This window comes from Felis catus, chromosome C2 (assembly GCF_018350175.1).
Source record: "Felis catus isolate Fca126 chromosome C2, F.catus_Fca126_mat1.0, whole genome shotgun sequence".
NCBI classification, from domain to species: Eukaryota; Metazoa; Chordata; class Mammalia; order Carnivora; family Felidae; genus Felis; species Felis catus.
Window position 1 is genome coordinate 70387963 of NC_058376.1, and position 13120 is coordinate 70401082.

The 13120-nt window shown below is 47.2% G+C and overlaps 1 protein-coding gene across 2 annotated transcripts in view; it reads right to left on the reverse strand.

Annotated features, from left to right (window-relative positions):
- HEG1 (heart development protein with EGF like domains 1) overlaps positions 1-13120 on the reverse strand; it is a 90525-nt gene that overhangs the window by 23569 nt on the left and 53836 nt on the right. For both annotated transcript variants that reach the window (XM_045037045.1, XM_045037046.1), the window contains exons 11-15: positions 11282-11340; positions 10873-11033; positions 6357-6491; positions 1061-1103; positions 890-927 (exon numbers count right to left, since the gene is read on the reverse strand). In XM_045037045.1, the coding sequence (XP_044892980.1) occupies positions 890-927; positions 1061-1103; positions 6357-6491; positions 10873-11033; positions 11282-11340 (436 nt within the window). The remainder of the gene's footprint in view (positions 1-889; positions 928-1060; positions 1104-6356; positions 6492-10872; positions 11034-11281; positions 11341-13120) is intronic.

Genomic DNA, 13120 nt, shown 5'->3' on the forward strand with positions numbered 1-13120 from the left:
GATCTTAAATAAGTCGCAACTGCTTTTCTCAAAGAACAGAACCCACCCTCCTTACTGAAGCCTGACCCGATTTTCTCGATCAACTGCTATCTTCTCTTGGACTCTTGCTTCCACCATGGATACTGATTAGAGTTGAAAGTCTCAGGCTGGCCATCAAACACCAGAACAGCGTGGTCCCTTTTTCCTCTGCCAAACTAATCCTCCACTCTGCCTTCCTCTCCTTCTGTCCTCAGCCACACCACACACATGGTCCCTGGAACACCACCAGCCCAGGCTGCCCCAAGACCTTCAAGTTGTTCCCTCTGCCTGGATTCCTTCTCCTTCTCCTTCTGCCAGTTGAAGTCTTCCAAAACGTCGAATTCCATCCCCTCCAAGATATACTGAGGAAGCTCTTCTATTCTCCTGGGCGTGCTCTGTCCTGCCTCCCACGTCCCACCTAGCTTCTTCTTTTTTTTTTTTTTAATTTTTTTTTTAACGTTTATTTATTTTTGAGACAGAGAGAGACAGAGCATGAACGGGGGAGGGGCAGAGAGAGAGGGAGACACAGAATCGGAAGCAGGCTCCAGGCTCTGAGCCATCAGCCCAGAGCCCGACGCGGGGCTCGAACTCACGGACCGCGAGATCGTGACCTGAGCTGAAGTCGGACGCTTAACCGACCGAGCCACCCAGGCGCCCCCTAGCTTCTTGTATTAACACTCCACCGTCAGGGCTGTTCAGGAATGTATTCATCTCCTCCGCCAGACCTGGAGCCCCTGGAGAGCCCTCCACTTTCCCCACACCTCCCAGCATAGGGGCTGAGAGGAACCAAGGGAAGGGGAAGACATACACCCTGTGCAGGACAACAACGTTGGCCCCGCCCACACGAAAATCCAGACCATTGCATACTCACGGTTTCCACAGTTGAGACCACCGAGCCCAAATGGGCAACTGCAAGTCAACAAAGAAAAAGAACAAGAATTACTTTCAAAAATCAAAAGAAGTAATAGGAGGCAATCTACCCAAGTAACTTCTAAATAAGGCCTGTCACAAATGCATCAGAATATATGAGCACAGAGCCTACCTCATACAGGTTTCATTTTCAAGCCTATATCCATCTTCACATGCTGAAAGAGAAAAGGGAAATCCATGAGTATGTCCCTTGACTTCCTTTGGCCCAAACTGACAGTTAGTAGACACCAGTCCCTTTAAGTCTCCAAGAATATTCTAGAACCAGAAGCCTACAAATAGCTTTAGAATTATCTAGTACCTGCCAACTCAACCTTTTATTTTACCACAGAATTTTCTTAACCTTTTAGTGGCTCTCACTTTCCCATCTATAAAAAAAGGGGATAATAACAGCAATAGTAGTATCTATCTTGTAGTTTCTTGGAAGGAATTAAATAAAATAAGGCATGTGAATGGTTTAGCACAGTGCCTGGCACATAGTTATCACCAAATAAATGTTTGTAGTTATAATTATTATCCAGCAAATGTAATTATTTTTGGAAGTTTTCTGTGGCCCCTGTGTTACATTCTTCCACATACACACAGACAAATGCTTCGGTTTCTTTAATGTAAGTCAAACCTTTAACCTGCTGCTGCCCTCACTGACCCCTTCCAAGAAGAAGTAGGAGCTGTGACATCCTCTGGGACATGGTCAGGGTGGAGCTCACCCTACCGTCTGTGCAGGGGATTCTGGACATATCTAGATGAGTGCTAATCAGCACATCACCCAAGAACATAACTTTGAACCCTCTGGTGCTGCTGCTCATGGACTGAAGGGCTGTGGCCCAGCCATTCCTGGGGATCAGCAGTTTCTGAATTTATTTGATCATGGAACACTACAATAAGCTGACAGAACAGCATGAGCTATAACGCATGCTTGGATGGAAGCAGACAATAAAAAATGGCCTCATAGTCAAATTCATTGCTGCAAGAAGTGATAGGAATTTGATTCATGAATAATGTACGATATACTGCATAAAAGATGACAGATAAGAAAAGGTACACAGCATAGAGCAGCAATCCCTGGACAGACAGCACACACGCTAATGGTAAGATGTGAATGTCGGCAGCATGCACGGATCAGGGGGTGCATGCCCTGTGGGCTGGGACAGGAGGTCTCTCACAGGCGTCCTGCATCCTGTTACGCGTAATAATTAGTGTGTAATAATATTAACTTACGTAGAAGTGCCCAATGCTGTTCTTCCTTCTGTTTGTTCAATTTTTAATTTAATTTTTTATTTTTAGAGAGAGAGAGACTGTGTGAGCAGGGGAGAGGGGGAAGAGGGAGAGAGAGAAAGAATCTTAGGCAAGTTCCATGCTCAGTGCAGAGCTGGACACGGGGCTCGATCCCATGACCCTGGGATCATGACCTGAGCCGAAATCAAGAGTTGGATGTCAACCGACTGAGCCACCCAGGTGCCTGCTTCCTTCTGTTTTTAATGTTAGATGCTAAATGTTTCTAGCATCTATTTTGTTGTCCTAGATTATTGAGATATCACTAGAGTTTCATAGAACAGTTCAGAAAACACTGCTCTAAATAATCCGCAATTCTTTTATAGCAGATCATTAGAGTTGTCACCCTGAACTGTGCTGTTTTGGCTCCACAGAACCACTTTTCCTGAGCTCCATCCTCTTGTAGTAAGGGCTATTATAAGCAGCAGCCCTGGGAAGGCCCCCAGTATCTACTGCAGGATGTCACGGGCCACACTGCCACAACACCACACAGTAACCTCTTGATGAGGACGCCCCAAAGAAATTTCTCTTGGGCCTTGGGGCCTACAAAGATGGGGATGCTTCTGAATGACTGTACTTTGTTTTATGAACCCTGACTCTCTAAAACTGTATTTCTCTCTTTGCCTCAGTGTCCAGAAAGCTCAGAACTTGAACGAGTGGCCTACCTTTAGCAAACATGCAGAACTTTACAGCATATCTTTCTGCATATTCACTTTCCTCTAGCTTCAGCAAAGTAGTAGCTTTATTTCCACTTCAACCTAATTTATCTATTAAATTAAACCTTATTTAGTTTAAGGTTAGGCTTTTTAGTAGGTGCTTCCGATCTTTTTTGCAACAAAGTAGGGCATGATCATATTCCATTTAGGGGAGGAGGAACGAGCCCCTTCCCCACATCTTGGGACACCTCTGAGTTCGCTGCTGGCCTTACTCAGGTGGGGCCTTCTTAAGGAACAAGCTGAGAACTCCTGCTTCCCTGGGCACGGAAAGCACCATCCCTGGCAGTCTTCATGCTACAGTGGTTTGTGGGAGCCGGGAAGCCACTCCTGGGTACTCCACGGCTCTTTCTCCAGGGCAGCTCCACGGGGACCGCTGGCCTCCCTGTGACTCATCCCCATCCATCTCAGCACTGAGGCAGGCTGATGTCACAGCAGTCTGTTCTATTCTGAACACTTCTTCCCGGAAATGTTTTTACATCAGATCTACCCACCCAGCCCTCCTCTGCTGGGTGGGAGCTTTCCATCCTGTGGCTGTCATCCTGCCAGACGTAACGTCCATCTGTTGCCCAGGCTGTGAGCTGATGGGTTGGGCTGTTTTCACTCAGCCTCAGAAGTGGCCTGACTTCCTGGTGTAACGATATTCCTTTACTTCGAATGGGCTCCTTTGGTCATTCACCAACGACAGAGTGCCACCGTGGGCCTGGTGCTGTTCTAGGGGTTCTTAGAAAGAAAGCTCCAGTGCGCCTTAGGACCCAGCTCGTCATCTCCACACCCTAGTAGGACTGACCGGTGGAGCACTGGAGACAATGGAAATGTGGCAACTGCTAGTGTGTATGCCCAGATTGGGTTCCCCCTATTGACATGGAACATAAGCCAATTCAAGCCTCCTGGCCCTTGATAAAATAAGCAAGTGGTGGAGTCTTCAAGACTCTCTTGTTCCCAAGCTCTGCCATTTGTGTTCTATCATATTTGCTACCCTGTCATCCAGTTGTTAACTCAACAGACACTTGTTAAACCCCACAATGTGCTAAGCATATTCTAAACACAGTTCTGGCTCTCAAGGCACCTGCTGCCTGGTGAGAGAAAGAGGCCTGCATGGCAGAAGGAAGCTAAGACACCTATGGGAAGGACACCTACTTCAATTTTGTATGATGCTTTGGACGTATGGTAAAGACACTGTGAAGATATTTCATGGGAGACATTAAGAGGTGCATACGTGTGTACAACAGAGAACAACAGAGTCCTGCTAATGTACAGATTTAGAAAACGCACCTACATACCTCTCTTCCCCATTTATCTGGGGACTGACCTCGGATGTGAAGTGACCAAAAGGGGACTTTTTTAAAGAAAAAAATGTGTTTATTTATTTTGAGAGAGACAGAGAGAGAGAGCACGAGTGGGGGAAAAGCAGAGAGAGGATCCCAGGCAGGCTCTGAGCTGTCAACACAGAGCCCAAAGCGGCTGGATCTCAGGAACTGGAAGATCATGACTGTAGCTGAAATTAAGTGTCAGTTGGACGGAGCCAGCCATGCTCCCCAGGGACTTATTTTAAATACCCCAGTGCTCCAGCACTAACGGCCAGAAGATGTCACTACAATCCATCAGAACCCGGCCAACGGGGCTGTGCCCAAGGAGCTGCCGAAGCCATTCATCAGAGGCTTTCATCTGACGGATGAAAATCTAAGCGACAAGGATACTGCAGAAACCGAGGCTTTGTGGGGCCTTGGCAAAAAGCCCGAAAGCTGACCAAGGCTTCCTTATGCTGCATCTTAGGTCATTACCTCATAAACATAAGGTTGCTGAAGCCTGTATCCCTGCATTTGGAAAGTCTCTGACGGCCTTGCTATTGCTAATGCTAGTCTGTACGCGACACGATTAAATTGCTGACTTGGAAACAAAGGCAAGTGGCTGGGGCCAGCGAGAAGCAGAGGTGGCAGGGCTGGCTGTCCTTGAGGCTGTGGGAAACTCCAGAGACTCCACACGCCGTGCCACCACTCCCGTGCGCTCCACTTCTGCCCACTTTGCCTTCCCTCCTGCCAGCTACACGGCGCCCCAGCACGTGGATTTTAGCAGAGGTCACCTTCCCACATGCCGTGGGACTCAATGTCCCAGTTTCCAAGAAGGGCCAGGAACACATGGCATGAAACCAGGTAAGAGGGAACTAGGAAGCATCATCTCTTTGTATCACAGGGGCAGACGGACATGTGCTGAAAAGCGCTGCAAGGCCGTCGTGCCTCAGGACTGCTGGCCGGCACACGGGGTCAGCCTCCCCTTCAAAGCCCACCGCAGGGCTTGCATGTGGAGCAGAGGGGGTGCACTTTCAAAGCCAGTGTGTGTAAACCTAAGTCAGAGGGTCTGAAGCTCGGGACGACAGCACTGCCCCGAATGTATTTTTATCCTCTCCTGATGGAACGAGCCCTCTACTGGGAAGTCCTGATAGAAATAAATGACAAGGTCACCTTTCCCCAGTATGTGACTTTCACTCAGATTCCAGTACATCTGTCACCAGTGGGTGTTGGCCAAGCAGGAAAACTGTGTCATACACATTCTAATGTGGTACAACGCTTAAAGCCACACCATGGCCTTTATATTGCTAGTTTTCCTGGTGATTCCAAATTCTAGCAGTCGTTTGTAAGTCAGGGACGCAGTGCTCTGGACTTGAATTAATTTTACTTTAAAGTAGTATTCTTGCCATGCATTTACTGAGCATTTTAGTTCAAACTGAATGGATTTAAGTCTCACCTACAAGGCTAGCAGGATTAGGTTTCTGCCCTCACACCCTTCATGAAACCTTTAAAACTGGAACTCATTAATTCAGCCACATCCTGGGTAAAAAACAAGGGCAAATGCTGATGGCTTTCAAAGTACCTCCATATACATTGCTTTCTTCAATCCCCAGAATATCCAATGAAGCATCAGCATACCCATTTTGCAGAAGAGGAAACCAAGGCGCAGCAAAGCAAAGTGTCTTGCTCAAGATGATCCATGATCCATGAGGCAGAGTCGGGCTCTGATTCTCTTGAGCCTCAGCAGTACTTTGTCTACTAGGCCATAGCTGCCTCTAAAGAGACAGGCCCGACTCCATGCCTGTGTTTCCATTTTCAAAGATTAGCAGACAATAGAATAAAGCTTTGGGAATTAAAACAACAATTTTCCTAACTTCCTCTAAAAAAAAAAAAAAAAAAAAGGCACTGCCATAGGCATTCCATTCTCTCTTCTTTTCCTTTGAATTTGATTGGCCAGACCCATTTGCGCAGGTCAGAGATAATGCTATTATTCTAAGGAGATAACGCATTCAATCCTGCTGTGAGCAAAATAACAAGAACTAGTTACCCCTGGTTTAGAACAGTCACACCTAGAGCAGAGAAAAACATCTTCCCTGTCCCTGCCCGGGCCACAGAACCCTTGGGAACTTGCTGGTACCTCGGCAGGAGTGATCCATCTTGTTGAACTGGAAGTAGCCTGACTTGCACTGGCACAGGGCGACACCGTCCAGGTCAGTGCAGATGGAGGTCTCCTTGTCACATTCCGGAGTCTTCCGCTTGCACAAGCTGCCCGCTAAGATGAAAAAACAAGACAGTGAAACAAAACAAGACCTCCTCCACTGCAAACCTCAAGATACATCAACTTTCTATTTAAAGAGGCTCTGAGAACAGTTTCTGAAAAGTGACTGGTACAAGTCTCCTTTCAGGGGCCCGCTTTTAGCTGCCTTGGCCACTCCTTCCCTGTGTCAGCCCCAAGCCTCTGTGCTCCAGGTCACACCGCATGCCATGGGACAGAGGACCCAGACAGAAGAAACAGGGTGCTGTCTCCGACCCCGGCAGCCACCGTAAATACGGCCCTCGGTGCCATGGTGTCTTCCGTGCCTGCGTCCTAACAGACTGCGGGGGAGAGCCAGCACTGAGCCAGGAAACATGATCGTGTCCTTCTTAGGAAGCCTTGAGGCTCAGACCTGTCTCAGCGGAGGCACAGCTCTGGGTCTGCTCTGTGTCTACATGACCTAACGGGAGGCTGTGCACTCCTCTGGCAGGACAGCTTGCTGCCCACAGACCTATTCCAAGGGTCGGTGTGGAAGACAATCTGCTGCCCCGGCACTGTGGTGTCATTATGTTTCCTGTGTCCCCACTACACTGGCCATTTCTTGGGGCTTACTCATCTCCGGGGCTTCAGCACCTTGCACAGGGATGGTCACACACAGTGCTCAATACATGCATGCTGAAGTGCTTCAGGTCACCAGTCACCAGGCCATCACCACGGGAGACAGAGCTGGGTAGAGGAATGTGCCTTTCTGGCTTGCTACCTCCTTCCCTTTAGGGCCTTATTTTCTACATGTGTATCTACTTGGCTTGTCCAGCTCTGGGCATGTGGGCCATGCTCATTTCATGGATGACAAAGAAGTATCTCCTTGTTGTCAAAAAGCACTCATTGTTGGGCATGTGGCCCTCTCTGAGGCTGCACACAGTAGACCCTCTCTGTATACACGAGACACATAATGAGGGCACGTTCACTAAGACACGCCTGACGAAAAGGCACATGTAAATGTGGGCACACAGTAGAACAAAAACGCACAACTAACTGGATAGTGGACAGTAACTTCTTCACAGCCAGGTATAGAGCAAGGCAGGACTGACATCTGCTCTTGCTGCAGGGAGGTAAGAGCAAGTTCACGACCGGGAGAGCTGCCGAAGGGTGATGTGTACACTGTGCAGTGAGGCCTGGTCTCCCCTTTCCCATCTTAAGGAAGACACCAACCTATTCAGAAACCAGGTACTGGTTCTTACCATGGCAAAACTGCCCCGACCGTGGTGATGTGAGCTGACACCCACACGGGGTCCCCACAGCCGCCTCCTTTTCTGAGTCCCGAGAGCTTGGGACCTAGGGGACAGCCTGGTCACAGGGAGGCGAGCTTAGGACACAGCCTTTAGTTTTCAACACTGCATTTCCTGTCTTTATCATTGGAAGCTGGTGTGCTAAATCAAAACTCAGCTTGTGTGTGCAATAGAATTTCCTTTGTTTATTGTGAAAGTTGGTATTTAAAAGAGAAAAATAAAAAATGGAAAATCTCACCAGACAAACTATAAAGCTGGCATCAGAGAGGTACCAAACGCCCACAATTCGTCATCTAAACTTTTGGAAAGCTTTGCCGGTCCTCAAGCTTTAATATAAAGGAATACTTCTGGGGTAAAAGGCTGGCGCTAGCCTTGTCCAGTAGCCAGACTGAGTTGCCTGGCCTGATTAGATATTTTCTGGAAGTCAATGTCACATTTTCCTTCCATCCTGCCCATCAATCCAGCCTGCCGACAAATACTACTCGCCCTGCTGAAGCAACCCTTCCCTACAACGAAGCGAAGAAGCCAGGCCTTGCCTCTGCAACAGTGGAGTTGCTATCCTAAAAATCCTTAAAGAACATTCTGCCATAAATCCATCAAATGCAACCACATATAATCCCATTTTCATTTTAAGCCTGGCGATGTGATTTTTCTACATCCACAATTCCCATGGTCTTTCCTGGGCATAACATCCGCCTGACAGACAATGAGAACTTATGTAAATCTAAGGCTGAGACACTCCTTGGGGGATTTCCAAAGACTCTAAACCTCTGGAGGCATTAGAGCTGCAGCTCTTTGGAAGTTGAGGAAGTGGACATTTTGCAAACCGCAGGGTGAAAACCTGCCTTTGCAAGGGCAGCGTCCAGAGTAGCCCAGCATACCCATGTGTTGGAAACACCCAAATATCAGAACCTGACAGCTCCTGCCTGTCAAGGCTACCTCTCCGGCACTCAGAAAGGGAGCAAAGAGACAGAGTTGGGTATGTTGGCAAAGCCAGGAGAAGAACTGGGAGGAAAACCAGAGAAGTGAGCCTGTTTTCAGCCAAGAGGCATGGCTGTCTTTGTTTTCGAGGGCTCTGGAAGGAGAGGTACAGAATGGGGACCAGAAGCACATATAGGGGCAAGAGGCCATGTGAGAAATCCTCTCAGTTTTGCTGTGACCCTAATGCTGCTCTAAGAAAATAAATAAATAAAATCTAAAAAAACAAAACAAAGAATGGGACCTCAGCAAGGAAGCTAGGAAGCTAGGGGCTTTCCCATAGGCCACATCCAAATAAGAGAAAAAAATGGGGTCAGAGTGGGCAGGCCTGCCATGAGCAGGATCTTACAAATCCAAGTATGTGGCCACTTGATTTGCAAGACATGAAACACATTTACTGGGGACATAAAACTAACCTGGTACTATGCTGACCATATAGGATGAACTTTTTTTTTTTTAACGTTTTTATTTATTTTGGGGAGAGAGAGGGAGAGAGAGAGCACACACACACAAGCGGGGGAGGAGCAGAGAGAGAGAGGGAGACACAGAATCCAAAGCAGGCTCCAGGCTCCAGGCTCTGAGCTGTCAGCACAGAGCCTAACGCGGGGCTCGAACTCATGAACCATGAGATCATGACCTGAGCTGAAGTGGGACACTTAACTGACTGAGCTACCCAGGGGGCCCCTAGGACGCACTCTTTAAGTGTTTAGTGAATGAAAAGGTCCCCTTCCTGCTAACTAGAGATGACAAATTGGGACCCTTGAATCACTGGCAAGAGAAACAAAGAACAGCTCTTGCCTCAAAGTTTAGAGCACAGTATAATGGGGCGTAAACTTTTTAGTTAATTCCCCAATGATGCTAAATGACAGCAACTTCAATTCCTGAAAGTTCAGCTCCTTTCTTCCCCCATATGAATAACTAGCCTTGAAAGGAGCTAAAGCTACAGCATTCACAAGGTTATGCTCCCAGCTCCCCAGCTCTGCCATGCACAGGCCTGTGAGAAGAGCCCTGTGGATCAGCGCTCAGAAAGCCCTGAGCCCCTGGGAATGCCCTGGATCTTCCAGCAGATACAGCCCCCAACCTGCTCCCTACAACTTACATCCAGCGTCTGGACACCAGATGGAGAGGCTCAAAGAGTCTGCATCCTTTGCTAGTCCTAACTGTCCAGCACAGGGAGCTAACCAGAGCTCACTCTGATCACTTACGAGACAGCAGCAGGAATAAGCCTCCTTTGTGAGGAAGCAATTTTAATTCTAGCAAAGTTTTCCCAACCCAGAGGCAAAACTTCCTCTCCAAGATCCAAGTCTGCCTTCTGAACTCGTTGTCTATAATCCCTCTCTGTATCTACTTCACAGTAGATGTACTGCAGAAGTTTTGACGAAGCAGATAAAGCGAGAACAAGAAAAGGGAAACCAGCGAGTAGTCTGGCCTACATCGTTCTGGTCTTGTTTCTGTGCATTGGTGATTTGCAAACACACGAACAAGATGGGTAATGCTGCCCATGCTTTTTTTTTTTACTTAGTGGACTATCACGATGAAGGTTTGGGGTATTGATAAGCATGTATATTCTGTGCAGGAATTTCTGTTTCCCTCAGAGAGAGCTGGAACTTTTTAAGGTAAAGAGGAATGATTTCATTGCATCAGCTCCTGTATCCCATCATCTCTTATACACCAGTGAAGAAGAAGAGACAAATAAGAGGCAACATGCCAAGAACCCCATGACTTCAAGGCTATGTGTGTGTGCACGCACACATGTACAAAGATACAGACACACAAAGGCCTTTTGCTTAACACTCATTTCTTTTTTTAAGTTTTTATTTATTTTTGAGAGAGAGAGAGAAAGTGCGAGCAGGGAAGGGGCAGAGGAAGACAGAGTGAGAACCCCAAGCAGGCTCCACACTGTCAGCGGGGAGCCTGATGCGGGGCTCAAACCCATGAACTGTGAGATCATGACCTGCACCAAAGTCATACCCTTAGCAAACTGAGCCACCCAGGAGCCCCAGGACCCATTTCAAAGATAGACTGGCTCTGTGATGAACTTCTTGAATCTGAGCCCCGAGTGCCTTACATATCTATCCTAGGTCTGTGCCTAACTGTATAGGTGGGGTTCTCCCAGAGGGCCATTCTCTTACCTCTGAAGATCCGCCTCTGAGATCCCAAGAGCTGGCAGACCTCAGCAGAGGACCTACAGGAGTTGACACATTTCTGCATCCCGTCAGCCAAGTCAAACAGTGTCACATTGGAGGCCAAGGAGAACGTGGTTTGCAGGGACATGACCACTGCACTGGACTCCCTGTAGACAAAGTGTGTAGGGTTTTAACTGTCCTAAAATGACATGTGGGCCCAGGGCTTTTGGAAAATGAATCCATCTCCGTTCTCCAGGAAGGGAATGGGAGAGCATGGAGGCCCAGTGACTTTGGCCCCCCTGGTCACTCTGTGGCTTGGTCAAAACAGAGCCCAGTTTAGTTGCTGTCACCTATGTTAGAATAGCCTCCCCTTTATGAAAACTGGTTCACAAGTGAGAGTAATTCTGTTACTTACCTAGAAGCATGAACCGTGGATCGGGTATAACCAGGAAACATTGAAAAACACACATTTAACTGAAAGGAAGAACAGGTTGGTCGTTAACTGTGAGATAGATAAAAGCCCTAGACCTAGAACCAATTTCCTATTTTCAGGATAAAATAGGCATTTTCTAGCTATCAAGTTATCAGCAGGCAGCTTTACAGAGGAGTGGTGTCCTTTTTTTATTCCCTTCTTAAATGCCTCTCTGCTCTTGTTCTGTTGTTCCCTGAGTACAAAGGGAAAGAGGCAGATAGTAAATCAGTAGGGAAAATCTTGGCAGGAAATGATGTTCAGAACAGCACCCTTGGATGCAAAACATCTTCAAAGGAACAGATCTCTTCTAAGACCCAGGGTTTCAAAAAACTCAGAGGCAACTGTTTATTTGGACTTTGCAGAGTGAACGAGGCTCACTGAAAAGACTTCAGCTACCCCTGGTCTGGCAGGCCCGACACAAACCCCTCATAATCTGCAGTGAGTTGACCTAACTCAAAGATAGGTCCTCTTCAAAAAGGCTCTCCATGGGAAATTACATTACATGGGTCAAGAGCCCCTTTGTCGAGAGCAAATTAAGAGTGACTCTCCCTGTGTTTGCCTTGTGCCCTCAGAGAGAGCAGAAAATCCCTCTAGGGCATCAAGTTCCATGCCTGTTTTTCTGCTCCCCCAACAGTGGAGGCTGGAGATTCCTTCTATGCTGCGGAAGGTTGTAATACCTTGACCTATGCAGACACGCCTGTCTTCAAAGCCTGTGTGTCAGACACATTTATTGTTCATAAGATGGAATAAAACATAGGATGTTATCAAACCTTTGGCTTTGTATGACATTGCTTTCTATTCTAATAGGCAATGATTTATTAGTAGTATAATTACTTAAACGTTTTTCCCCAGGTAAAAACAGAAAAGGCACATTTCAGAACAGAATGGTATCTTGGGAAAGGCCACTTGAAGTGGCTTCTCTAGTCTAGTCTAGTCTAGTCTATGGGAGTGGGGATGTCACATCACTAGTAAATTATACACTCATACCTGGTGAAAATGAACAAGTTAAGTAAGTCACCGAGCACAGTATACTGGGAGGGACAGCACCTCTGCACAGGATTCTAAGCCCCTGTACTCCCTTCAAAGGAAATATTGACCTATAGCACACCCAAGAGGCAGCTGTGGTGAAGTGACAAGAACACCAGGTATAGGGCTGGTAGACATAAAATCCTGCTGTATAGTAAAGAATTTAATCTTGCTCAAACAGAGGTCTGGCCCTTGGCTCCCAGAAGCTAATCAATAAGCTTTTGGAATATCCTTTGTCTACCTGGAGGCCCTGGGCCACTCCAAATATCTAACAACGTGATTTATGCAGGGGTTTGGGGTTATATGGTATCAGCCTAACCTCGAGAGGGGCTGGAGACTGAGGTCAGCCATGTGAGTGGTTGAATATGTCCATATATTTGCTCTAGACACCAAGATTCAAGTGAGCTTAGCAATACTCCATGAATACTGTATACATCATTGCCAAGAGGAGTTAACACAGTGCATGGCTCCATGGGGATAGGACAACTGGATGCATCAAATTTGGAATCCTCCTTGACTCTGCCCTATGTGTCTCTCCCATAGCTGATTGTAACAGGGACCTTTTCACTGTAATAAATCATAACCGTGAGTTTAAGAGCTTTCACTGAGATCTGAAGTCCTTACAGTGACTATCATATCTGAGGGTGGTCTTGGGGATCCCCAAACTTGCAAATGGTGTCAGAAGTGAGGATGGTCTAGTGGGCTGTTCCTTAACTTTGCATCTGCTCTGTGTGAACTCAGGCAATGTCATTAACC